Source organism: Cylas formicarius, unplaced genomic scaffold (genome assembly GCF_029955315.1).
Source record: "Cylas formicarius isolate icCylForm1 unplaced genomic scaffold, icCylForm1.1 PGA_scaffold_12__32_contigs__length_19106922, whole genome shotgun sequence".
NCBI classification, from domain to species: Eukaryota; Metazoa; Arthropoda; class Insecta; order Coleoptera; family Brentidae; genus Cylas; species Cylas formicarius.
In genome coordinates, this window is record NW_026844225.1 from 11184782 (window position 1) to 11210617 (window position 25836).

Consider the following 25836-nt stretch of genomic DNA (forward strand, 5'->3'; position numbering starts at 1 on the left):
CGCAAAAATATAACATAACATTCGAAGTAGGTATATAATTGCGTTAAGTGATCATCAATTAGGTTATCAAGGAATCGTGCTGAATATTGTGGCAAACAATTAAAAGTACTTGAAAAATCTTAAATGTCACTTGATTTAAATGCAATCTAATAAAAATTTTATATATTCCAATATGCCGATGCCATATTTTAACTCCCGATTGACGAAAAATTTTGAACACATGAATTCGCTGATGTGCCAGGCTACCAATAATTGCAAAAACACTCGGAGTTAAAATAAATGGATATCAAATCACAACCACGAACATGAAACACAAGTTCTAGATAGTTTTTCGCCGTGCATTCGCTTAAGGAAAAACGATAATGGTGGATCGTAATTGCCACACGCCACTCTAGTGATAACATTTTCCAGATCATATTAGAAATCCTTCATTTTCGATAAAATAATCACTACACTGGGCTAGTCACGTAAATGATAAATCGAAAAATGTTTCTTTTATCTTCAATACCGACAAGGTTTCAATGGTCGTGATAATATTTCTAAGATGTTTTAAACGAGTTTGCAACGGAATCCGAACTAAAATTTTAAGTCTTCAACCTTGTGGGATTTTGAAAACGCTAGCGCTTAAAATTGTAAATTTTAATTCGCCCTGATTTTTACACTCCTAGGTACACTCCGGGAATTCTCCTGTAATTTTGATTTTAAAAGTCTGCGTTTAAAACAGGACCCTCAAGAAATCAGCAAGGCTCAGTACAAATGCGCAAGGAGTGTATCTAACTAAACCACCCATATTTTTAGTAAATTTTAAAAAAGGGTACAGATATATGTTTGTTTAGATCATTATCAGCAAGAATGTTTTTGAAGTTTGATAACGTTATCCGCGTGGGAGACAGAGGGATAAAAACAGATAAAAATAATTCCCCCATTTCAAGATAATATTATTTTGCGCTTTTTTATGAAATTGAGAACAGACCAAAGTAAACTATTGTCCTGATTCTGGTCTAAAGGCCGTCGACTTCAGTATACGCCCAACAACGGAGATGGAAATGCTCTTGAACTAACCAAAACGTTAGGAGGCAATTTCAACAGAAAACCTTTTGACCCGTATCAAGCTACGAAAGAGTTTACCAATTTTTAGACGAAAGTAAATAAACTGCGTAGAAATTTGCTAATATTAATATAGCAAGCAATAATTACCTATAATTTAAATAGGGGATTCCCAAAAAAAAACATTAATTGTTGGTACTTAGTGGTTAGTAAAGGTGAGTCCAATGCAAGTTCGAAAGTCTTCCAAATCAAGGCTGGGATTAGAAAATTACATTCGTCCTTAATTATTATTTGACCCTTTGGAGAAATTCAAAACACGCGTAAAAAGTCATTGCCATTCTTGAATGAATTAATGAAAATTATGTGTTATAAAATAAAACTTAATTTTATTTTCGAAGAAAACACTGGCATACATTTTTTTAATTAGAGCATTATAACCCTGGATTTTGCTAACCAAATATTTTTAGTTAATAGTTTATGAAGCAAGTACCTACGATTAATTTTAGATGATGAATAGCGCCGTCACATATTAGCATATCATTACAAAACCGTCTCTATAGAACGAACCAAATACGTATTTGGATAGGACGCCAACGAAGTACGTCAGCGCGGTTTTATCGGCATTATAAAGTCGCATATTTGCATAGAAGATCTGCTGAACCGTATTTAATTGGAATAAAAGGCACATCATTACTTATTAATATTTATTGATGTAAATAAAGAATTAGACTATCGATATTTGACGATATAGGCGTGGTTTTATAAGTTATCAGTTCATATTTACTATATGGCATAAAATTACCGATGGCTCGTCCTATTTTGTCAATAACTAAAAACGAAACAACATTAAACAAATTTATCGCCAAATAGAAGATGCAAAGCGGAAACGGACAAATGCTAAAAAAGAACTGTTCCTACCTGGAAAATACAAAAATTGATGGGATTTATTCTCTGAATACGCAAGCAAACGGTTCAAGATTGACACTTTCTCATATGAGAAAATTTAATGATGAGTGTATGTCGTCGAAAATACTGAAACAAGCCCTATAAACTAAATCTAGATTTGTAACACAGTTAGACTTAACAAATACAATTAAATTAATAAAAATATCTCGAAGAAAGCTCGTCCAAACTTTGACTAATAATAAATTGGATAGTTTTTGATATTACACTCGAATCGGTGACACGCCTTGAATATATAAAATTAGATACTTACAAAGTTTTTAAGGTTTGGTGGTGTGGACTGTTGGTGTCGCGCTGAATTCGTAACGACTGCATTTAGGGGTTTTCGGTCCGGACAAATCCTCCGATAGAGGCCTATAGACTGAACCGCTGTGCTTTTTCTGGCCGGGTTGTGCGTCCCACAATGGTATTTTCAAACGAGGAAGATTGGCTTTGTGCATGGGGAATTTAGAGTTACGTTTCAAAATCACCAACGTGAAAGTGACGGCTGTGATCAACACCGCTAACGCTGTGAGAACAAACACGGAAATGATATACAATATAGAAGAGGCCCGAGCCAAATTAATGTTGTTATCTTCGATTATTTCGGCGGTGATTCTATCGTTGTCGCCATCTTCTTCTTCGTCTTCATCGTAGTTTTCGTCATAATCGTAATCGTCGTCTTCTTCGTTATCGTCCGCTGGATTCATCACTTTGTAATTAACGTTGTTATCTGCCTCTTCGTTATCTTTATAATCTTCTTCATCGTCTTCAATTTGTGGTTCAGGGCATTTCTTCTTACGGAACTCCGACCATTGATTCGTAGTGAAATTGTCGATATCGTTGCCTAAAGTTTGGTCGAGACTTTCCACGCCGTCAAAATACTCGATAGGATATACAGATAGTTTTTCTAACCAGTTGATAACGTTACATAGTTGTTCGTCATACTGTAGAGGATTGTTGTGCAAATCAATAGCCTGGAGATTAGGGACGATCTTAAAGTCTTCGACCGATAAAGTCGTCAATTGATTACTGGAAACGATAAGTTTCTTAACGGACTCCAAAATGACATTTTTATTGCTCCACAGCTTGTAGAGCTTGGTGTTGCTGGCGTCAATTTTTCTGATGGCTTTGGTAGCCGCGAACACTTCAGGATTGAGCGCCATTAAAGGATTACCCGCGACGTTCAGATTCTCCAAATTTCTATTGTGTTGGAATGCTTTGGTCGACAATACTTGGATTTGGTTATAGGAGATGTCCAATATTTTCAAGCTCTTAATATCGCCGAAGGTATTTTCGACGTTAGTTAGGTTGTTGTGGGACAACTGCAAACTGATGATGGCCGGCATATTTTTGAAAGTGTTTTGACCGACATTCGTCAGGCCGCAATTCCTGCAAGAGAACGTGTAGATCTGGAAAATATCTCCATCTGGCAGAGTAAAGTTGGGCAAGGTCTTGAAGTTGTTGTTATCCAGGGTTAGTTTTTGAAGTTTAGCATTTTTCTTGAAAACGTCGTTGTCCAATTTCGATAGATTATTGTTCGACAAATCGAGGACGGATAGTTGAATCATGTAAGCGAAATCTTTCCCAGATACGGATTTAAGATTATTGTTGCTTAGATTTAATTCGCTTAATGATTTCAAGCGATACGTAGATGTTTGATCGAACGAAGTGAGATGGCAGTTTTTCAAGGACAACGTTTCCAATTTGTTAGACGTGTTCATATGGAAGAACTTCAGCGGATTGTTATCGAGATATAAGCTATTCAGTTCTTGGTTGTTCACGAAAAGATTAGCCGGAATTCTACTCAATTCGTTGTTGGAGAGGATCAGAACTTCGAGGTCGAACAGTTCGGCAAAACTCATGATATCTATATCTCTGATGTAGTTTCCGGAGAGGTTCAGGAACATTAGGGAGAAGAGTTCATCTAACGGCGGTATGGAGTCCAACTTGCAATTGCCAAAATGCAATTCCTCCAATTGTTGGGAATATAAAGTTGGTTCGTCCTCAAATCCACAATTGGCAAACTTCACTTTGCGAATGTTATCAAAAGCTTTTGAGTCGATCGAGCCAATCTGAGCTTTCTCAATTATCACATCTTCCAAGATGGCGAAGTGCTTAAAAGCATCCTCTTTAATCTGATTGATAATAACGTTCGAAAAACTGATGACGGTTATGATTTTTTTGTCCAAATGTTCGAACAGTGTCGAATTGATCGTTAATGGTTTGTCACAGCCCACGACATCCAAGATATTCGGCAAAATCTCCTTGCAGGTGCAGTTTTGTACGCAATTCAAAGGTTTGATTTGTGGCAGGGCCGAGGACGCTGCCACCAACGTTAGAAGCACTAACCAATTCGGCATTTATCTGCAAATAAATATCGATGAATTAGTATTCGTGTTATTAACATTCTTAACATAGATTCTCCTATCGCAAGTGTCAATCCAATTCGAATTAATATGTATTTAATCGGATGTTAGACGCAGTTTTTTTTTCAAACAGTTTTACGTATGCTTTTCAGTATTTATAAATTTATATACAGGGTGTTTCGAAAATCATCTTCTCGAGTGCAAATCAGTCATTAAAAAAGAAAAAAACGTTCAAGAAATACGGGGTATTTAATTTAAAACGGCTTGTGCTAAAATTCTTTCATCATAGGCCTGCATTTAAGCTGACGTTGGTTATTAGGTCATAGGAGAAAAATGAATGAAATTTCTACTTATCTCTATTTATTGTAATAAATGTTTATAATACCTCGTTTTGTCAACTTGTTGTTGTTGTCAAAAAGTTGTAATTTTAGTGGCTTATTTAAAGTAAATAACAAAAATTGCAAAAAATTCAGTGGCGTACAGGTCTTAGACAATAACGTATAGAAATATTTATCGTGGAAACTAAACGTTTCCGGATCTACGTTTATACGAAGCATTTTTTAAACACCTTGTAGATACCGGGTGTCACAACCGCCTTATCTTATTAGGTACAGGCAGAAAATATTAATGCAATGTCTTATGGTTAACTTTTACCTATATCACTTAATTGCGAAATAATCAGATTTGAATTTTATAATAATTTATCTAATAAATAAATAACAACATTCTGTACTATATTAAGTTTCTAAGTTTTTGAATATAAATTTCGACATTTAAAGCTTATGTCTCGTTATCTCGAAATAAATAATTAAAATTTTTAATTTAATTTATTAATCAAAAGTAAAAAAATATATAATTTTAAAAAAAATTGTGTTCTCTGCTGGCGCAGTCTATCTTGGACTTGCAGATTAGGTAGTAAATTTTAAACAATGCATATGCATATACTGTTAAAATATCACTTTAGTAAAGAATAATCCTGTTAAACAATAACTAACTTGCACTAATAAGCTAACTCATAAAATTTAAATTACATACAATTATTTACTTATCAAGAAAAGTGCTGGTCAGTTCGTTGTATATAAAGTAAATATTTTTTAAATTTAGATTTTAAATTTTCAACACATATACAACAGATCTGGCAAAGTGTTATAACAAAAACTTGAATTATAATAAAACGAACGCGAAATGGGTGGAATAGAAAATTTATTCCTATACCTCATTCGAACATTATGAATATTATGAAATACCAATCTTTCTTTGAATGAATCGGCGGAGTCTTGTGATGCAAATATGGTATCCACGTTGCTAAGCCATTACAAGTCAACGATCATACTTGTGCAATCCCAAATTTAATATTTACCTGATCAGATAACATATTATTACAGTGTATAGACTGAAACCTATAGTCTACATGGGAACCTATAAGAAGGGAAACTGTCTTATCAACACCATAGTATTTTAATTTTGATACCGGAAGTGAATGATTGATCGTAACAAGTGCCTTTGAATAATCTAACAGAATAAGGATAGTGTTCATCTTGAACTGAGGTGGCTTTTACTTGATGAAGATTCATTTATCAAAATAAATAAGAGCCAAAAGTTCAGAATTTCACGAAATTATATATTATGACATGACAATTGTTTCGACAAGAGCAATTGGAGATATGCAAATATAATGTAGTGTAAATAATAAAATAAATGGAAAATTGCGCTATCTACATCTGCATAATTTTATACAAAACAAATTCAAAGTATTGCGTTCTTTTAAGTAATACGAACTTCTATATATTAAAATAAATAAGAACTAAAAGTTCAGATTTTCACGAATTTATATATTTTTACATAATAATTGTTTCGACAACATCGTGTCCTATATATACCCAAAAACAATAAAACAAAATCTCCTGTAGACACCTGATTTTTGAGATTTTCGACATTTCGTTTTATCCTTTTTCGGTATATATAGTAGCAGGTAGTTTATAAATATTACATTTGATAAAGGCACGGTGTTGTCGAAACAATTGTCATGTAAAAATATATAATTTCGTGAAAATCTGAATTTTTAGTTCTTATTTATTTTGAGTGTTCATCTTCTTATCAAAAGCATACAAAATGTCGTCAGTCACATTCATAAGGACAACAGATGTCCCAGAATTCTTTTGAAATCCGCATTAAAATTTAGATTTAATAAAATTAAATAATGTTTTAACCATTTCTTCAAAATTTGCTTAAAAAAATATAATATGTACTTTTTTGAATATATTTGTTTCTGATAATTTAGAATTATGGTTGTTTACAGAGCACCTAAGCAATTTCGAGGAACGATATAGAAAATATTAAAAATACGCTGGTATGGGACTTAGGTCAAGTTAAAGAAGCTGGTCAATAAAAAACAACAATATATATATGGCAAGTGGTACCAAAGTTTACGTGGTACTAAAATTCTTGACGTTGTTTGTTCTACTGCGCACCAAGTGTCAATCGCATTTGAGTTAATATGTATTTAATCAGATGATAAAAGCAGTATTTCTTTTGAAGCGATTTCTACGACGAAATCAATTCCTTTCTAGACGATCGCGGTAGAGAAAAACTTTCATATACAGTACACATAATGTGTTTTTTTTGTTTTGAACGGAACAACTCATTAAAAACCGAACAAAATATAAAAAAATTTGTAATATCGATTTAGAAATACATGGTGTTTATTAATTGAGTGCCGCCGACACTTAAGGCAAGTCTCAACAAACTTTCTTTGTTAGTTTTGGTTGCTCAGAAAATGAGGATTTCGAAAATAATTTTAATTTTTAGAAAACGCAGTGGCGTACTATTTTTTTTTGTTCACAAATATTTAGTATACATACCGACGTCTCTGGGAAAATGTTCAAAAATTTTTTACGTCAAAAATTCTCCTTAATGATTAAAATGTATATATAAACTTTCATAAAATATCTAGAATTATAAGACAATTGTGATATTTTTTTATTGACACTTACATTGTTCTTCGTCCTGTAAGTCGGTATTTCGGGATGTTTCTTTTAATTCAAATCGGAAAATGAGCAGTTTATTATCAACAATATAGAGTGGGAGGTACTATAGTGTACTATTTTACTGTTGAACTTTTTGTCTATAATTTTATGAAAATACAATCCAAAAAAAAATACAATGAACGAACCAAAACTAGGTATTGGAATTAAAACATATTTTGAGGTCTCTGCAGAGGATTTTTTCTAATTTTTCTTCAATAGTTAATAAAATAGCACTATGAAAATTGCATTTTAAAGACTTACTGTAGAAATATCCTGTGCGCTAACCATCCACTAAACTTACAATAATACGTTCAATATATTCTAATGCCCAATAGCAGACGTTCTCATACAACACAGTTTTAGAGAAATAAACAAAATTGTGCCTAATCCGCGAAAAGATATTATAAACCATGTTGCAAATAAAGCGTAGTCACATTAAATTCAGTCACTGGAAACTCCTTTGTGTCGTCAACTTATTACAGTTTAATATACGCTGCAAAAGGAAGAACTTGCCTGGAAAACACATATATCGCATTATGGTTCTCGTGACTATATTTTTAATTAAACATTTATTTTACATTGCCAGGCCGTGAGTAGTTCCATTGAAACTAGATAAGATATTATCAGTAGGTGGAAATCTAACACTTCAAACAGAATATTCGTATACCGTAGAGTTAAAATAAAGTCTGCAGATCGGTAATATCAGCGCAAATACTAAACGTACGTAAAGGTTGCAGCAAACTTCCATCCTTGAGTTTATTTGTTGCGTACCTTCGTTTTAACAGGAATTATTGATTATTAATCGCACGGTATAGCAATATAGGCGTGTAATAACTAAAATTTAAGGGGGTACGGTACTTACTAAATAGTTTTTTGTCCCTTTGAAAGCCACTAGAAACACCAACAACTGAAAATCCACGGAAACACGTACACTTCGTCAGCTTAACGTTATAACTACCTGTTCAGGTAAATGATTTCCCCACTATAGTTTAAATTATACGAGACGGAGTACCAGGGTACCTACCGTCGAGAGCGAAGATAATGGTTTCACCATTGTTCATTAGATGTCGTCCCGAATCATTTGAGTAAATAACTTTTAATTACGCCCTATTGGTTTCGTTTTTGTCCACATAGCGGCGACATATTTTTGTGCGAGGGATTTCTGTGACGTCTGGTTTTTCTTAGTCGGAGGTCAAGTGACTCGTGACTCATCGTAATTTTCATTGTTTGTGGTATGGTTTAGCAACCAGACCGATTCCAATTGGGATATGAGTTTTGCAAACATTTAAATGCCAAAGTAAATCTCAAGGCTTCCCGCGAATTCTATCGAATGTTGGCGTCAACTTAAATGATTTTCCATAACTTGCACGTCTGTATTAGCAAAGCAAAAACGCATATTCTGATTAATCAATGCTTTCTTCAAATATTTTTTTGTTGTTGTTATAGCATTACTATAAAGTGACATTTTAATCCCCTTTCGACAATAAGGCGAGTGCGCCAGAACAGCAGATTTTCAGGCTTTCCGAATAACAGTCTGCAAAAATTTAAAATTTTGAGAAATATCGTTATGAAGGTTTAAGAGTTCCAAGGATTGCATTTAAATTAGCCGTTTTTTTGTATTTAAATAAATTTAAAATAATAACTGCACCAAATTAGTACCAAAATTTTTTGTGCCATATAATTTGTTGTCTCGACTACTAATGATAAACTTGCTCTCTTTATACCATTAGTCCTTTAGTTTTAGATAAATACTATTTGATAATCATCACTTAGTATACAGTAAAATATTTTCTCATCTTAATCATTATTCTTAATTTATAATAGCATTTTTATAGTTATCAACAAACAATGTGAATATCTTTTCAATAAAAGGCAAGCTAAAACAGTCTTTGATCAGCGGTATCCTGATAGAATTCCACCCAGTTCGTCTTACTTTCCGTAGTTAGTTTAGTATTTTAAAAATCTCCCTGAAAATTAAAATGAAGGAGGGTTTGTTGTTTGTCTAAATATCTTGGCTAATGTTGTTGATAATCTCGTGGAATATCTACCCCTGGCAGTTTTCAATAGAGTATACCAGAGAGTAGTATGCAAAGATCATTTAAATACGACTTTTGGAATTAAATTGATTACGACTGACAAGACACGTTAGGATCATACTCTTTTGGGTTTTTTTTATCGGGTTCATATTAACTGCAGTTTATTAGACTTGTATCGAAGAATTTCTTCTTTCTTGCCAGAAAAATTGTGGAAAGATATTAAAGATGTATCCAACAACGGGGAGGTCATTTTGAAGACTTGAATTATGACTAAGACTCCTTGTTTCTTCTTTTAGTTATTTCAAAAGCTGTTACAATTAAGAAAAAGCTTTTTGTTATTTGCTATAGATTAGTGAATTCAATTAAATTAACGTCCATTTACAAGTAATAGCGGGTAATAGTTTTAAAACCGTATTACTAATATCTTCACATATAAGTTTTATAAACAGCGCGGCAACTTTTTAATTTTTATATTTTTGAAAACATCTTAATATTATGGTAAATTTTCCATTTCAATTTGAAAAGCTATTGATTGTAGACAAGGAGTATGTTCGACAAAACTTCTTTAGAATTGTTTTTATGCTACAAATGTTCACAATATTCAGCCTTATCAACTTACCAAATTGCATATTTTTATTTCAACAGTGGACAGTAGTTTCGTTGCCAATTGGTAGATTATATTTAAACAATTATTTGAAGTTGGGAAAAAGAGTGTATAAGAATTCAAAATAACAAATATAGGGTTCTTCTTTTAAACCTGAAAATTTTAACTAACCAACGCTAACCAAAACTTTTGTGTTTATACTTTTTTAGTGATATTAAAGATGGCATTGAACAATTATGACTAACTACTTGACAGCTTGACTCATTTTATATTAAGCGGAGTATATAAGTTGAATAGTAATAATTTATACGTATAATGCTTGTATAAAATTCTGAATACTATTAAACAATATTTACGTGGATATTCACCCAGATCTAATTGATAAAAATGCGCTGTTACCACTAAGAACAAGTAACAATTCAAACACAGCGAATCTCTTGTTGAGAATGTTAGCACATGGCCAAAAATTACTTCGCAAGAAATTATATAATATTAACCAGAGTTAAGTGACGAAATATTAAGCAATCCAAAGTCTATTGCAGTAAAAGTGTGCATAAGAGAAAGTTTTTTTTTGGTCGGCCACTTAAAAATAAATCGATATTACATAGTTTGGAAATGCAAACGTTGCATACCGTTTCGAGGTGATTTTCGAAACCGGATCTTCCTGTGCCAAAACGATGTAATCGTCTAGCCAAGATATTTCCCACACCAACGCCGTCCAGTCAACATTTTGCTAATATAAAAATTGCTTTCGAATTGTGTGTGAAGTATTCCTTAGAGGAACTCGCAATTTTCATATGAACGAGATCTATTTAAAAACTATTATCGAATAAAAACAAATATATTTATGTTTACGCTATTATTTATTGCAAAAAATTTTCGACTACAATAAATATTTGATTAATAGGCGTCTAGCTTCCTCCGAAAGAATAATTTTTTATTTATAAATTAATTGCAGACCCTTAGTTTTGCGTAAGATCATATTTGTTACCTCCCTGTACACTTTTTAAAATATATAAGTACGCCTGGGAGTCGTGAAATGATGCAAGGACAAATATTGTTCTAAATTAATTGTTTTTTTTTGCACTTCTAAAAATACATTCGCTATTAATTGCTGCCAAATATTTAACTTTTGCAAACGAAATCATGCTTTTTCACCTGGGATCGCTGCCAAAGAAAAAAAAACCTTTAAAAAATTATCGTTTACATGAAAGTATTTGTCAATAATTAATTCTTTATCTAAACATTATTTTGGAGTTTGTTTAGTTTTAAACGTTTAAGCTTTCGATTGGAAATAAGGATGGGATGACATAGGGATATCGGCTGCAGGGTTGATTTAATTATGACAGTTTTAATGAATTTTATGAGAAAATGAACAAAGGGAACAGCACTTTTTCATAGAATTATATTTGTTCTTCTTAAATAGACCATAAAAAATGCTTTTTTTTACTCCCGTATGTAAAATACCTAATTACGCACCGATCTAGCGTGCGGGAAGCGTCGCTTTACCACATCAGTTTCGTTTCCCACGAATCCGAGCCACTTCGGGATTTTACCGCACGGGTTTGGGAGCAATCGGATGTTTTCGAAGATATTTCCCACGCTTTGAATTTTGACGTTTGTCAATTATGACAGTCATGTCAGTGAAATATTCGTATTTTGCAAAAATGTACCCAAAAACTAACGGTCGTTGAAAAAGTATAGTATGCAACACATTCGGTAAACTTTTTAAGTCACTCGTATATTAAACACTGGCTCCGCTCGCGAGTCAAATGCCGTTTACCGCACTTGTTGCATAATATACTATTACATCATGTATCATCTGAAGCATTTATTCTCAGAGTCTGAAAGCAAAATTTGATTTATTTTGTAGTAGGCCATGATCTTTCTCGACATTGGGAAAAACAAAAGTTTTGACAGTCCAATTGAATAAAAAGTTTTGACAGCCCAAATATTTCTATAAACATATATCATTGACCAATGCCTTTATTGCTAGTTTAACTTCAGTTAATTGGGTACTTGACCATTATTTAAAAACGGAAAGAAATTTTTCTTTTGAGAAGTAAAATGTTACATTTTGTATCGTTCTAATACTCTAGAAGCGGATACATTTAATTATGTACCTACCCTGAAATATTACATCAAAATAAGATCTTTGGAAGGCTGGGTTCAAATTTATTGGAGTATGGCTCATTTCAAAAACCAGTTACTAGAAGAAATAAACCATGCAATGAGGAAATTGAAAATAATGTACTCTTAACTGTAACAATAAATTTTATTTGAAATTTTGTACGTTGTTGACTTTTCAATTTTAAATAAAGAAATAAATCAATGCCATCAATGCACTGTCAAAGTTTTCCGAATGTCTTTCTGACTCTAAGAATAATGATGAAAACATCATTTAAATGCATTTTCATGAAAAGAATGACACAAATCTGTTTCCTTTATATCCTTCATATTTCAATTCTAAGGCCATGTCCAGCGTTTTTTGGACTTTACAAACAAAATTAGAAAAGCCAACTTTTTATATTTTGTCAGAAATAATTCACGTTTCTTTAAAACTTTCCTGTGTGCAATTGGGGTTTTCCACGCTTCTTATAATGCTTTTTAATATTCATATATATCGTAATTAATATTCAATATTTGCGAGGATAAAATCTCTTTTTTTCTCACAGCTATTCTCCGTTAAATGCTTCGGTGACCTTACGTTATTAGTAAATTAGGGCCACGAAGTCGCCATCAACGTCGTCGATATACAGTAGGATCTAAATCCTGCCATATATCCGTCTATCCGTAAAAATGCCGTTTAAAATAACAAAAATTCGTGCATTAATTCGATTTGATCGAAGTATGTGCGGTACACCCAACTGCCATTACAATAAAATGTCTGACTGAAAAAAGAAAAAGCATAAAAGAGGTATAGGTATTCGGATATCCAGTAGCGTATCGCGTTCGTTTTGTCAAAAGGAAGCTGACGCGTAAATACGTCGTATTTACCTCTTAGTGCAAGATAACTGCATGCAATGTGTATTGGTTTCATTCCGTAGTAGAAAATAGTTTTGAAGGTGTTTGCAACAGTACTTTAGAAAGTATATTTTTTCGGAAAGCATATTAATTGATAAAACAACGAAATTTCCGTCGGATAATATGTTCAATGTTCAAAAGAAATCATCGGTGTTACGCTATTGGGAACGAGCTTTGGTCAATTCAGTGAATTACCAACAAGCTCGAATACAATACAGGAAACTAACTGTACATTTGCTCAGTGTTTTTGCCAGGTGACAATGAAAGTTTATTTTGATTTTCGTTACTGCACAGTTATCGCCATACTATGCATATTGAGGCATAAGTTAGTTGAAGGCGGTTCAACAATTTTTATACATGCAAAATAACGAAACATTTAAATTTGCTTGCAGCGAAAAATACGATCGATTTTTTTATTTTATCTATATTTTAAATATGGGTTGTTATTCACGGAAAACTAATAACTTCTTCCAAAATTGAAATTAAAAATTAGCATCTGTTGCCTCAGAGAAAATGCGTTTTAAACTTTTTCCAAAGTACAGCATGTTCGTTAACTGAAAATTGTGAATCCTGACCTAACATAACCAGAGACAAAAGTACTGTATAACATTCTTTCAGATGTCCCTTCATTTTCAAAATACATGCTTTAGTTTTTTTTTCAATCGAAAAAATAAATTTTCAATGATCTGAATAAACTATGAAAGTGTAACGAGAACTACTACAATCTAATTTTGGGCTAGTTGGACTTATTTTTTATAATTTTTGTATGTTATTCGTGAAAAGGTATTCTTAAATAAACCTTCCGAGACGCCACTCGACTTGATAACTTCAATATGGGATCAAATTAGAGGGAATGGTATAAAAGGTGTTTGAGATTCCAATACAAAGCCCATTTATAAACAACTTTAGCACTCTATATTTGGCAAATCAAGACATCCGAAAAAAATTTATGCTATTCTATCCTAACATCGCTTTTTTTTTAATATACCTTACCTTTATTAAATGTCTTCACAGTATAACATTGACCCAGAGATCATAACAAATAATAATTTCTAAATGGAATAAGAAAGAAAATAAATAAATAAATAAATGTAATCAACATACAAGATTATTATTTACTAGAAAAACAGATTTCTCACTAATCCTAGAATTTGTTATCCGATAATTATAGCGACAAATTTTGGAATTAAATTTTTAGGTCAGTTTTCAAATTGGAAGAAAATGTTTATAATTTTGAAAATACGTTTAATTATTTGTAAAACTATTAAAAGATTTGCATACGAGTGTAGACATTCCTATTAGTTCTGCCGTAGTCTAAATACAAACTATTTGTAACATTTTATTCATTAATTAACATCTTTGTAACTACATTAATGTATACAAAAAGTATTTTCAGCATTTTATTTTATATTATGAAAGGCAGTTTTATTACATGTGGTAAATAAAATCAAAATTACTTAAATTATTATGTATATTGTTTCTGCTATTTTATCTGGGTGCTAGGAAAAAATCTCTTAATAATAAAGAAATAAAAATTTAGAAAATGTTAATTTTATATAATTAAGGAAAAAAAAGTAACAAAAATATTCCAATGTATATTTTTTGTTTGTTTACATAGGAATACAAAGAAAACTTTTACTGACAATAATACAAAAATTTAAAAAATAATAATTACAGAGGGTTATGATATCCCAAAGTCAACCGGTGAGATTTTTGAAAAAAAAGACGTGCAGTTGCACTCACACCATGAATCTCCCACCCTTTTTGAGTGCCGTGGTCGGTATAAATGATTACGTAACACAGTTTCGTGTCTACTTTCGTACCGTCGAGCTTTATTCGTTCTCAGTTAGTCAGTCGCGGCGCGAACTTTAAATAATTTCTTCGTACCGGCGCATAGACGAGAAATTTTTTCCAAAACCGATTCACGAATCCATCGATATTAATTTGGTTGACCTGGGCTCGTTATCACCAGTATATATTTTACGTTGAACGTCACTTATCGATAAAATAATGTGATATATTCCATATCTCTTAGGGGTAGGAGTGATAGTGACTGTATACAGTGCCGCTCAGTTCTGTGCTGTCGGAAAATAATTTCCCGTTTTGTGCCTATTTAAATCGGTAAGTATATTTTTATATTAATACGAGATTTTGACACATTATCATTTCTTTAAATATTTTAATTCATGTTCAGTTCAACGGTTAAAGGTCCCGCTGTATCAAGGTTACACCGAATGTATTCCCATATATTTCTGTAAATTTATTCAATTATTCTAATTTAATGACAAACAATGACAAACAATGCAATAAATATTGTGCCGGCGTAACTACTTGACCCTTCAAATTTCTATTTAAAGTAAAGTAAAAAGAGGAGTATGGAGTATATAGAACAAGTTAAGAGTTTTAAACTAAGTACCATGAATAAATAAAATATGATACAAGTGTTCGAAATTTTATACAAAATCTTCATTGAACAAATAACGAACTTTGGTCTCTATATGACAAAGGATAGCTCCAAAATTTATTAGTCAATGTTTTAGATGGCATTTTTTTGTTAAACTCATTGCCATAGTTTATTTGTGTTATCCGATATATTGATTAAACTTTTCTTATTTTTTCTTTTATTTTAAACCCCTTCGAGGGACTTGAAATAACCTAAATATCTCTATCGTCTATGCTATCGCTTTCGTTAGTGACATTCATTCTCGGAGGCTAAAACTTCCATGCAATATTTTTTATAGTACCGATCTACTTTCTACAGACACCGCATAGGTAGATAGCACAGGTCCGGATTTACGCTATTGTCAGCTTCGAGCAATATTCAAATTCTTATCTTAATTCACATCGTATTAGGTTACTTAAGCAACCTCGCAAATTTTGAGAAAAAATTAATTTCGCTATAGACCGATAAAGGATCTCGTGTAACTTTTTTTTTGTCTATCAATTGGCTACGTCCCTGTTCCTGTTAAAATGCATGCCAATTTTATTCGGTCTTGAAAGGATGGCGAGATCTAACAATTTCATGGTTATGGTTAAATTTACCCACTTTTTCGAACCGTTACATCAAGATAAGTTTGGTCTATGTGTTTAACTTTATTTTCAGGTGACCTTATTTACAACCATTTCGTTTAAATTTAATCAGCGATCACCACCACACTTTATGGTGAACTTTGCCTCGATTGCTCTGGCCTTGTGTGGTTTTTCTAAATCATATCGCGGTAATGTCAAATTGCTTGCCATGACCAAATCTGCAAATTAGATCTATTAATTATACCGGCGCAAAATATTAATATACAGTGTCACTGAAGTCAATATTCTTTTTAAAAAATGTTAATTTGATATTTATAGTGGTCAAAATGCCAATGAAACAAAATCTTATTGCCTCAAAATTATGGAAAAAATATTGCTCTTCGTAGCTGTCGACCAGAAACAGATTTTCATCATTTTAATTCACATTTATTATTGCTTTAGTAAAAGAGTTTTTTTAATTAAGCTTGATAAACAAGATGCAATTTCTACATGTATTTTCTCATGTGAATATTGGAACAAACAAACAAATTACCAAATTGCAAGAAATTTGGCAGATAAAATTGCCAGCTAATTTGGCGCAAAGCGTTTGTTATCATAAACTTATAGGTTTAACTTGTACGAAAAATGTAAATAAAGTCGAAATCACAAAAGTTGACTCTTAAAAGTTTAAAAATAACTTTATTACATGCTAGAAAGCGCACAGGAAAAATCTAAGTGCAAAAAATGTTTAACAAGCAATGCAGAACTTCCTACAGAGATGACGTTAGGATTGTAAAATGTGTAAAATAAAAAAAAACGTATTTCAATATATAACCTAAATTAGCCATAAATGTAAGGGAATTGCACAGAATTGTATTGGATACATTGGATTTCAGTATTTTAAAAAACATCCTTATTTTTCTTGTTTCTAGTATTGGCATTATGGATTTTTCTTATGCACCCATATGTGTGGTAAAAAAATGTCTTTTAGTGTATTAAAATTTAAGAAAATGACCTTAAAAACACAATTCCAACAAAATAATCAAGGCCCGTGTAGCTCGAAAAAATTGCATCGTGTCTACCATTAAAAAATTGTCAATTAAAAATACATTCATTTTTTACAGCAATTTTTATCTGCTAAAAATATATACATACATGGAAAATATGTGTAAAAAAATTAAATATTTTAACTATTTTTTTTGTTAAAAATTAGATTAAAAAAGCTTTTGTTGAAATAAATTTTTAAAACTAATATTTCTAGATATACACTGGGGATTTGAAAAAAAAGTTTTTTTATCCATTAAATGTTCGTCATTATTGAATTTTTAGCTGTCTACTAGAAACATAATTTTTGTCATTTTTATAAGGCTATAGACATTGACATTTATTTTTTTTAAATAAGCGAAAAGTAAATCTAAAAAATAATATATATTTTCGCAATTTTTTTGTCAACAATCAAATTTTTAAAAACTTGTTTTTTTTATTTTTACGCTTGTTGAAAACAAGTTTTTTATCCATCGGCTATTATTGCGCGGAAAAACGGCACAAACATTTCAGATTATTTCAGGTATTTAATTTTTTGATTGGCGTTTTTTTTTTTTTGATACGCTATAAAATTGTTATCACAATGACCTATATTTATTTGTTGCATATATGCGTGTGTGTGTATGATATTAAAAAAAAATCGAGGTACTTTAAAAGTGCTCGAGAGGCGTTCGTCATTCAGTTGAGAAGGAAAAAAACCTTGGGAGCCTTTGTTACGTCCGACACAACATATGGTTGCAGCTTCTGGCTTATTATAGCGAGTAGTTTTATTCAAATCGTCAACACGCGATTTTAATGCCCCCCTAATACACTCCGACTTCAATTCTAGTGAAACCAAGGTTGTCAAACGAAGTGCTCATTTATTTCTCAAACTTTCTATTGTTGGAGTGAGGATTAATTGAATAGAATAAGCTGGCTTTAGAATTTGACGAACCTTCGGTATATTTGAAATATTCTTGTTTGACAACATACCGGCCTTAGTTTAAATTTGCTTTTTTCCTATTTATCGTACTATTATTTTCTATATAGCGTGTAGATAAGTTTTTTTGCATAGGTGCGTCAATTCGAACACACCGATCCTTCTTCTTATCGCCTACATGGCGTCGCCTGAGTAAATTAAGATTAGATAGCGAGAAATGAAACAGAACAAATGCGCAATACTTGCTTTTTTTGTCGGTGTGAGCTATTTTTAACGTTAATTCAGATTTAAGATTGAAGTCAAGAGATTGCAATTTTTTTTGCAAAGTTTCGACGACACAATTTCACTTGTTTAGAATTTTATCAGGCACAATTTAAGATTTTTTCTAAAAATTAGAGTATTTTAATGTAATACGGTCGCTGATTTTAACTCCTTTCGAACTTACAACTTACACCGTAAAAAAATTTTTGAAATACAAATCTCAATCTCATTAAAATAAAATTTTAGTTTAATTTTCGATTTTACATTTTTTTAAAAATTTTAGGAAACAAGTATACGTTGTAATAAAATATTTTGTTGATTAAAAATTAAATTTAAGGATTGCTATATTTTCGCAATTTTTTGGATTTGGATTAAAAAAAAGCATTTGTTGGAACAGTTTCCAGATGTACGGTTATTTTTTTCCTTATTTGTAGGGATATAATCGTCAAAGAAAGAAATTTGTACTACAGTTCAAAATTCTTTGATTTTGGATTTATTACGTTGTTACGTATTTGTTTGCTACTACTACTTGTTGAAAAAAAAGTTTTTTATTCATTAATTAGAGTAGAAAGATTATTTTTGTCATTTTTACTATTTTTACACTTTTTTAAATATTTGTTTTAAGCTGATATATATACCGTTTTTTTAATAAGCGACAAGCATATCTGAAAAGGTAATAAATTAGTTTCCATGAACAAAAAATTATGTTTTCGCAATTTGACTTCTTAGTATTTTATCAGCATAGTTCAAGATTTTCTTAAAATTATTAATAGGTATTTAAGACCTCATAAGGAAGATTGTTATACACAATTCGTGAAAATTAGAGGCCATTTTCAATCTCATTATAATAAGATTTTTGTTTTCTTTCGAACCTTCGAATAATAATAACATTTATTTAAAGGTTTAAATATAAATCATAATATTGAAAAAAAAATTGAAATAACAAACAACAACAAATTTTTTAGACTAAACATTGACATTTATTTTATTTTACATAATAGAAAAGTATATCTCCAAACATTAAAAATTGGGGATTGCCATAACATTTTCGCTTTTTTTTTCTTTATATTAAAAATAGTCTTTGATGGAACAGTTTTTTAAGACGAAGATTTCTGGAGATACGATTATTTTTTCCTAATTTTCAGGTTCGTCAAAGAAGGAGATTGGTACTGCAGTTTAAAATTCTTTGATTTTAGAATTAAATTAAATGTCTGTTTGCAATATAATTTGCCACTCGTTGAAAAAAATTTCTTTTTAACCATTACTTTTTGTCATTTTTACTATATTTCCGTTTTTTCTAAGTAAAAATTTTGTAAGCTTATAGACATTGACTTTTATTTTTTTTTATAAATTAATAAAAAAACGCAATTTCATCTTTTGAGGATTTATCAGCATAGTTTATGGTTTTCTTTTCAATAATTAGTAGGTATTAATGTAATATGTTTACTAATTTTAACTCCTTGTGAATTTGCACCTCATAAGAAAGATCGATATATAGGGTTCGCAAAAATTAGCGGCCGATAGTGGAAGATAGAATCTCATAATGGAATTTCAGTTTTCTTTCGATTTTCCATTTTTTTTTTAATTCTGCGAATGATAAAATTTTTTTAAATGTGTACCTAAATAGAAACCACAATATTAGAAAATAAACACTAGGAATAAGATTAATCTTAATATTAGTAATTTAAACAGTGATGTCTAACAGTCCTCTTCTATTAATTTTTTGTGTTAGATTTACTAAAACGTCAAACAAACACCTTTTCAATCTGCAATCATCTCAAATATGCAGCTCGTAAGAGGCTTTATATTTATTAAAATGTTTACTTTTTTTAGGGTACTTGGTAATATATTGATATGATCTTTGTCCTTTTTATAGCCTTATATATGTAATACACGTTCTAGTTTTGGGATGTTATTTGTTAATTTGTTCACAATTATTTTGAATAGTACACAAATTTTTACACATTTACCAATCCCTATTATTTTTAACATTTGGTTTAGGTTCGAAGTTAACTTATTAACACTACTAAAGCTACAAGTCAAATGTCGGCAACAGATTGTGACTTGTGCTAACGAAGATTATATTTGGCTGAAGTTGATCTTAAGTGTATTCCTTGATTTCTTTAGTTTTCAATATTCACTTTTTGAAAATATTTCTTATCGTGAAGAAAACAATGAATTGATGTGAATTTATTGGTTACCATTCATTATAATAATACTCGGTAACTCAACCCCTGTGTAATTGTTCAAGCCATGCTTTGCATAGTAATGTATTGTTTAAAAAGTATGCTTGCACATGCAGTATTAAATTGTCCGATTGTATATTAAATTTAACAACTTGTGGTTATTATTAAGCTTCATCCTTGTGCATTCATCAAGATGCGTATAGAACCTTGCGGAAGTCCGATATTACATACATACCAATTGCAGAAACGTTTTTGTGGTTACCCACAGCAATTTTAACCAATCAACGTTGAAACCGCGCGTGCTTCAATCAACTCGACGTAAGGAAACCATCAAGAAATTAATATGAAAATCTTTTTCAACGACCACCTACACGTTATTATTTTTTCGGAGTTCTCAAATAACCAAAAAAAAATCAAATGTTATTATGATGTACTCCGAGCTACAGTGGGGCTTAGGCCAATTTTTTTTCCGTTTAAACAAATTTGTAATTTGTTTCAGGTGTGGAGCCATGTTGAAAACGGCGGTGTTATTTGTGACATCAATCTGCGTGGTTCGCGGAGCTTCCGTATTCAGATGTCCCGATGAAACCATTTGCACTGACCAAGGCGGCATTCAAGCAAAATCGTTTAAATTTCTGCAAAATATGTATCCAAAACAACACCTATTGGTTATAAACCTTACAGTTTCGAGCGCATTCGTAGACAAAGTCGATCCAAGGATTAAGTATCTTAAAAATTTGAAACATTTGGATTTGTCCCATAACACCATCGATTTGTCGTCACTGCCGGCATTGCCCAATTTAAAAAGTCTGAAAATCAACAGCAACGGCTTAAAAGACATAGATTTTTCGGCATTGCCAGAGAACATCGAAGTTCTCGATATCTCCGATAATTTACTCGTCAACGTACCTAAAGACGTAGAGAGTTTAAAGTTCCTTAAAGTATTGCACCTGCATAACAATCCCTTAGACTGCAACTGTCCGAATTACAACATACCAAATTTTAACAAGATGTTAGAAGAAGGTATAATTATTCCTGAAACCGTCAACTGTCGTTTGCCTGAAGCGTTGGCTGGTCGCGATATAAAAACCGTCAACTGCTCTTGGTACGATCTGATGATGTACGATGAAGCTGGTTCTGGCGCAGAAGATGATATATTCGCTGAAAATTCCAAAACCACAGTCCCGCATTTACGCGAAGAGGATGAGGTTGACGGCAACACTATAATCGACGATAAACAAGAATTTCCGATAGAGCACGAAGAAGTGCTGTTGAACACTGCTGGTGTTACAACAACGGATAAAGTTGAGGAAGAAGGTAGCGGCGACATTGAAGAGGGTAGCGGCTTCGGGTTAGTGGAAATCCCCGAAATTCCAGCGTGCCACGTAAATTGCTCAACTCCAGCTCCTGTAGATGCCCAGGATGAAGTTGGCGCATCTCCGCTGCCAGATCCTGCCGTTCAAATTAAAATGTTTGCTGAAGATATTTATCACGGAATTAAAGGAGACAGTGTGCCTACGGAATCAGCTTCTACCACCACAACCGAGGGTTCAACTTCCACGGTTAGCACTGTCCCTGCCACGGAAGTTACTGAAGCAGGAATACTCAAAGAAGTAGAGCAACCGCTCCTCAAAGAATCTGACAAGCTTGGTGACGTCGAAGTATTCTCCAATAACACTAGAACTGGCGAAATGGAAAAGGCCACGGCGTTGAATCAAAACTCATACGCGGTCTACACCGTAGTGGCAGTGGGTTTGTTGTTAGCGATCGTTTTCGTAGTGTTTTTGATAAAGAAACGTAAAAATAGTAGATCGAATGAAAGGAGGTTAGAAAAGGACCAAGGCTTCGGAGAAGAGATGAAACCGCTCAACAGCATTCAACAGTTGAATGAGAAAAACGGCAAAAAGGCGTCGAACATTCCAGAACACATTCCGTTAATCAATGGACAAAATGGCAAATCGAAGGACAAAGACAGCACGCCCATATTAACTGCATTCACGCCCCTGGCTCATCCAGAGATCCCCTCGGAAGATGACCTCGACACCGAGGAGCCAGAGTTACGTCACAGACCCAACGACGAACTCCTAACCCCACCTAGGGAGAGGGTGACGATCAGAGCATCGGAATTGCCGGATTCCATTCCTAAGACTCCAGTTTTGGTGGATCGTAAGAAAAACAGTGAGGGTGAAATCGTAACCACGATAGTGCCTCCGTGAACAAATAGTGAAGTAAATACCTCAGTATTGATCAATGAATATTTGTGATACATTTTTTTATTAACTTATTTTTACGTGTTGTTCCTAATTCGTTAATAATCAATTTTGGACTTTTTAAAAAGACTTATTGTAAATACTTTCTTTCGATTTGTTATACAGAGCGATTCGAGTTGAGTGTCCCATTAATAGTGCTGGAGAATTAGCACTACCAAATTTGCGGCCGCAATGTGTGATATTTAAAATATGTCGGCAAAACTAGGTGTAACTCTTGTCAAGACCTACCTGTGTGTATGTCTATCTATCTATCGCTTATGGTTTTTGAAATAAACTACTACGTAAAATAAAATGGAATACCTCCATCTATGCTTGAGCCAGAAGCATGGTTTCCTTTTTTGAGTTAATCAAATACGTGAATGTCGAATTATACAAAAGAATGCTTTCATCACTTTTAAATTTTCGAAATATCCATATTTTTGTGGCACCCTATATGTTATACTAAATCGTATAAAACTTTTACATAGTAGAGATTTTTATATAAAAATATTAATTAATGCTTAGAAAAGTTACTTACTATTTTGTCTAGGATATTTGTAATCGCTGCATTTTTGGAAATATTCCTAAAAATGAGGTTATCACTTCTTATGGCCTTAAATTTGGCAAAGTTCCCTTTGCTAGTTTCTCAGTATTTTTAATAGCAAACTCAACATGAATCGCGCTATATACTATAGCTATTTATGTATGTATCGCTGTTGCCAAAGTAATGTTTAAACCAAAATGCCGGACCGCGTATTGAGGAACGCGATGATAAACGACTGATTTTTTTTGTTAAAAAATTGGGGTTACGGTTGCAAGTTGTTAATGGGTCTTCTGGCTAATAAAATATTTAATATAATACAATTGTTCGATTTCCGTTAGAGGATGATTGCTTATTTAAACGCACATTTAATTTGATGCCATGTATAACTACTGCCCTTTGCTATTAATCAAATTTGAAATTTGCTTACAAATTATCTTTCGTGCAACATAATTACCTATTAATTATCCACGCGTTTAATATTATATTTCACGCCTGAGTCCAAAAAAATGAACAAAATTTACAATCTTGTTTTGGTCCACTGCAATTTCAGACAGGCTGTATCTATTTAACGATGATTTTGTAAATATGAAATTTAATTTTGTTTGAGGCAAATTTCAGTTTTGACTGCTTTTTCATTTATTTGTTAGGTTACGTAATATTTCATCCTGTCTATACAAATTCTCAATAGAATATATTTTACCTAATTTATTGACACAACAGGGTATGTTAGAGCCCAACATTATTTATCCCGACTTGTTTTTATAACAAAATTTTTAATTTAATATAATTTTGGAAAACTTCATCCGATTATTATTTCCCAATTAAAATTGTAGCCCGTTCCCTGTCAAAGAAAATTATGATGGGATTAATTTCAAAGAAACGCGAACTCAATTTGACGAATTTATAGATTCTTACGCAAAGAATAATCCGTAAGATAAGAGTCTATTAAAGTAAAGGGTATTTTTAGAATGTTACTTTGGGTCCGGAGTTGTTTTTTCATTATAGTAAAACCTTTTAACACTGTCGTTAGAAGGCACCTAACTCCTATTAATTATTCTAAATTTAGATATTTTGGTAGGGTTTTGCTTAGTGCGGGTAATCTTGAACGTGGCACCCGTACGTAAACCATATAGGGATTTTCATACTTCCGAACAGACTTGTTAAAAATGCTAATTTATGCTGCTTTGTCCACGCTTAGACTAAAAAAGTTTAATCGTTAAAAAACAAACGCTATTAATGGATATTTAAAACGAATTAGCCAGGTCTTGAGTTCATGGTTGAATAATCTTCACATTGGCGAATATCCTTTATTATAAACACGGGTGCAGCAAACATGGCCTCTACACAACCACCATTTTTTTTATTTTTAAAAATAACCGGCTTCTGACGCAAAACATCTTATTTTGTAACTGATAATTTGCCCAAATTATTAGTCAATTAATGAAAGCGACCCACTGTGTATCACATTCGAATTTGACGACAAAACTATAATTTATTTCTAATTTTGTTTTTAAATTACTATAATGGAGTACTGCAAAATCTCTTTTACGTCATTGAGACGTACGTCAGAAGAGATTCCAAGGTCATTTTTTTTGTATGAATATAATGATGATGTAATGGATACGTTGTTAAGATACTTTTTTTGTTAAGAATGGGAAAAAATAATAACATTAAGGGTCCTACTGACTCACTAAAAAAAGTAAACTATGTCAACCGAACAAAGGATGTTGGTCAATTATTTTACTTTTCTTAGAAGTTTATCATTTATACTTACGAGGGCAGCGCCAAAATTTCCCGGCCTGAATATGAAAGAAACAAAGTAGGGTAACTATTTTTTATTATTTTTCAATATAATCCCCCTTAACTTCAATACACTTATTACACCCTTTTATTAACAAGTCAATCCATTTAAAAAAATATTATTTTGGTTTGTCTGCAAAATGAGCTAAAATAGCCTCTTTTAACTCAACTTCGTCGTTAAACCACCGTCCACGTAAGTCCTTTTTCAAATATCCAAACAAATAATAGTCGCTGGGGTCATATCTGGACTATAGGGAGGATGATCTATCTGTTGGAACCCACACTCTAAAATGGCAGCTTGTGCAACACCAGTAGTATGGGCAGGTGCATTATTATGCATCGTTTTACACGTATGCTGTCTCGCAATTTATGTAATAATGTTGCGTAATATTTACCATTGACAGTGGTATTAGTTTCTTTAAAATCTATATAAAAAATTCATTCATAATCCCAAAATATCGTGGCCATCACCTTTTTTGTTGACTGGTAGACTCTGAATTTTCTTGCTTCACCCTTACGACGCCACTCCATTGATTCTTTTTTCGATACAAGGTCATAATAGAGAACCATAGTTTCATCTTCGGTCACTATAGTTGCTATCACAGGCTTCGGTTCCGACCCACAGAGTTCCAAAAAAGGCCTCGCACACTCGACACGGCGTTGTTTTTGAATAGCGGAAAGGTTTTTAGGAACCCATCTTGCATCAGAAAGCCTAGTAATTTCTGAGATTTCCTTGACCTTTAAACGTCGATCACTCAATGTCACCTCCTCTTCCA

The 25836-nt window shown here is 32.3% G+C and overlaps 2 protein-coding genes across 3 annotated transcripts; one reads left to right on the top strand and one right to left on the bottom strand.

The window, feature by feature from the left end:
* Positions 1-1736: 1736 nt before the first annotated feature.
* Positions 1737-8391, bottom strand: LOC132695593 (carboxypeptidase N subunit 2-like). Of its 2 annotated transcripts, none has more exons than XM_060659943.1 (2): positions 8247-8391; positions 1737-4356 (listed from the first exon to the last, which is right to left on the bottom strand). In XM_060659943.1, exon 2 carries the CDS (start codon positions 4350-4352, stop codon positions 2271-2273), a length of 2082 nt encoding a protein of 693 aa, XP_060515926.1. In that variant the 5' UTR covers positions 4353-4356; positions 8247-8391; the 3' UTR covers positions 1737-2270. The 2 variants fall into 2 exon arrangements, with proteins under 2 accessions (XP_060515926.1, XP_060515927.1); XM_060659944.1 differs by lacking the exon at positions 8247-8391 and adding an exon at positions 7898-8006.
* A 6477-nt stretch (positions 8392-14868) lies between these two features.
* Positions 14869-24054, top strand: LOC132695732 (protein windpipe). Its single transcript, XM_060660184.1, has 2 exons — positions 14869-15169; positions 20967-24054. Exon 2 carries the CDS (start codon positions 20977-20979, stop codon positions 22681-22683), a length of 1707 nt encoding a protein of 568 aa, XP_060516167.1. The 5' UTR covers positions 14869-15169; positions 20967-20976; the 3' UTR covers positions 22684-24054.
* The last annotated feature ends 1782 nt before the right edge of the window (positions 24055-25836 follow it).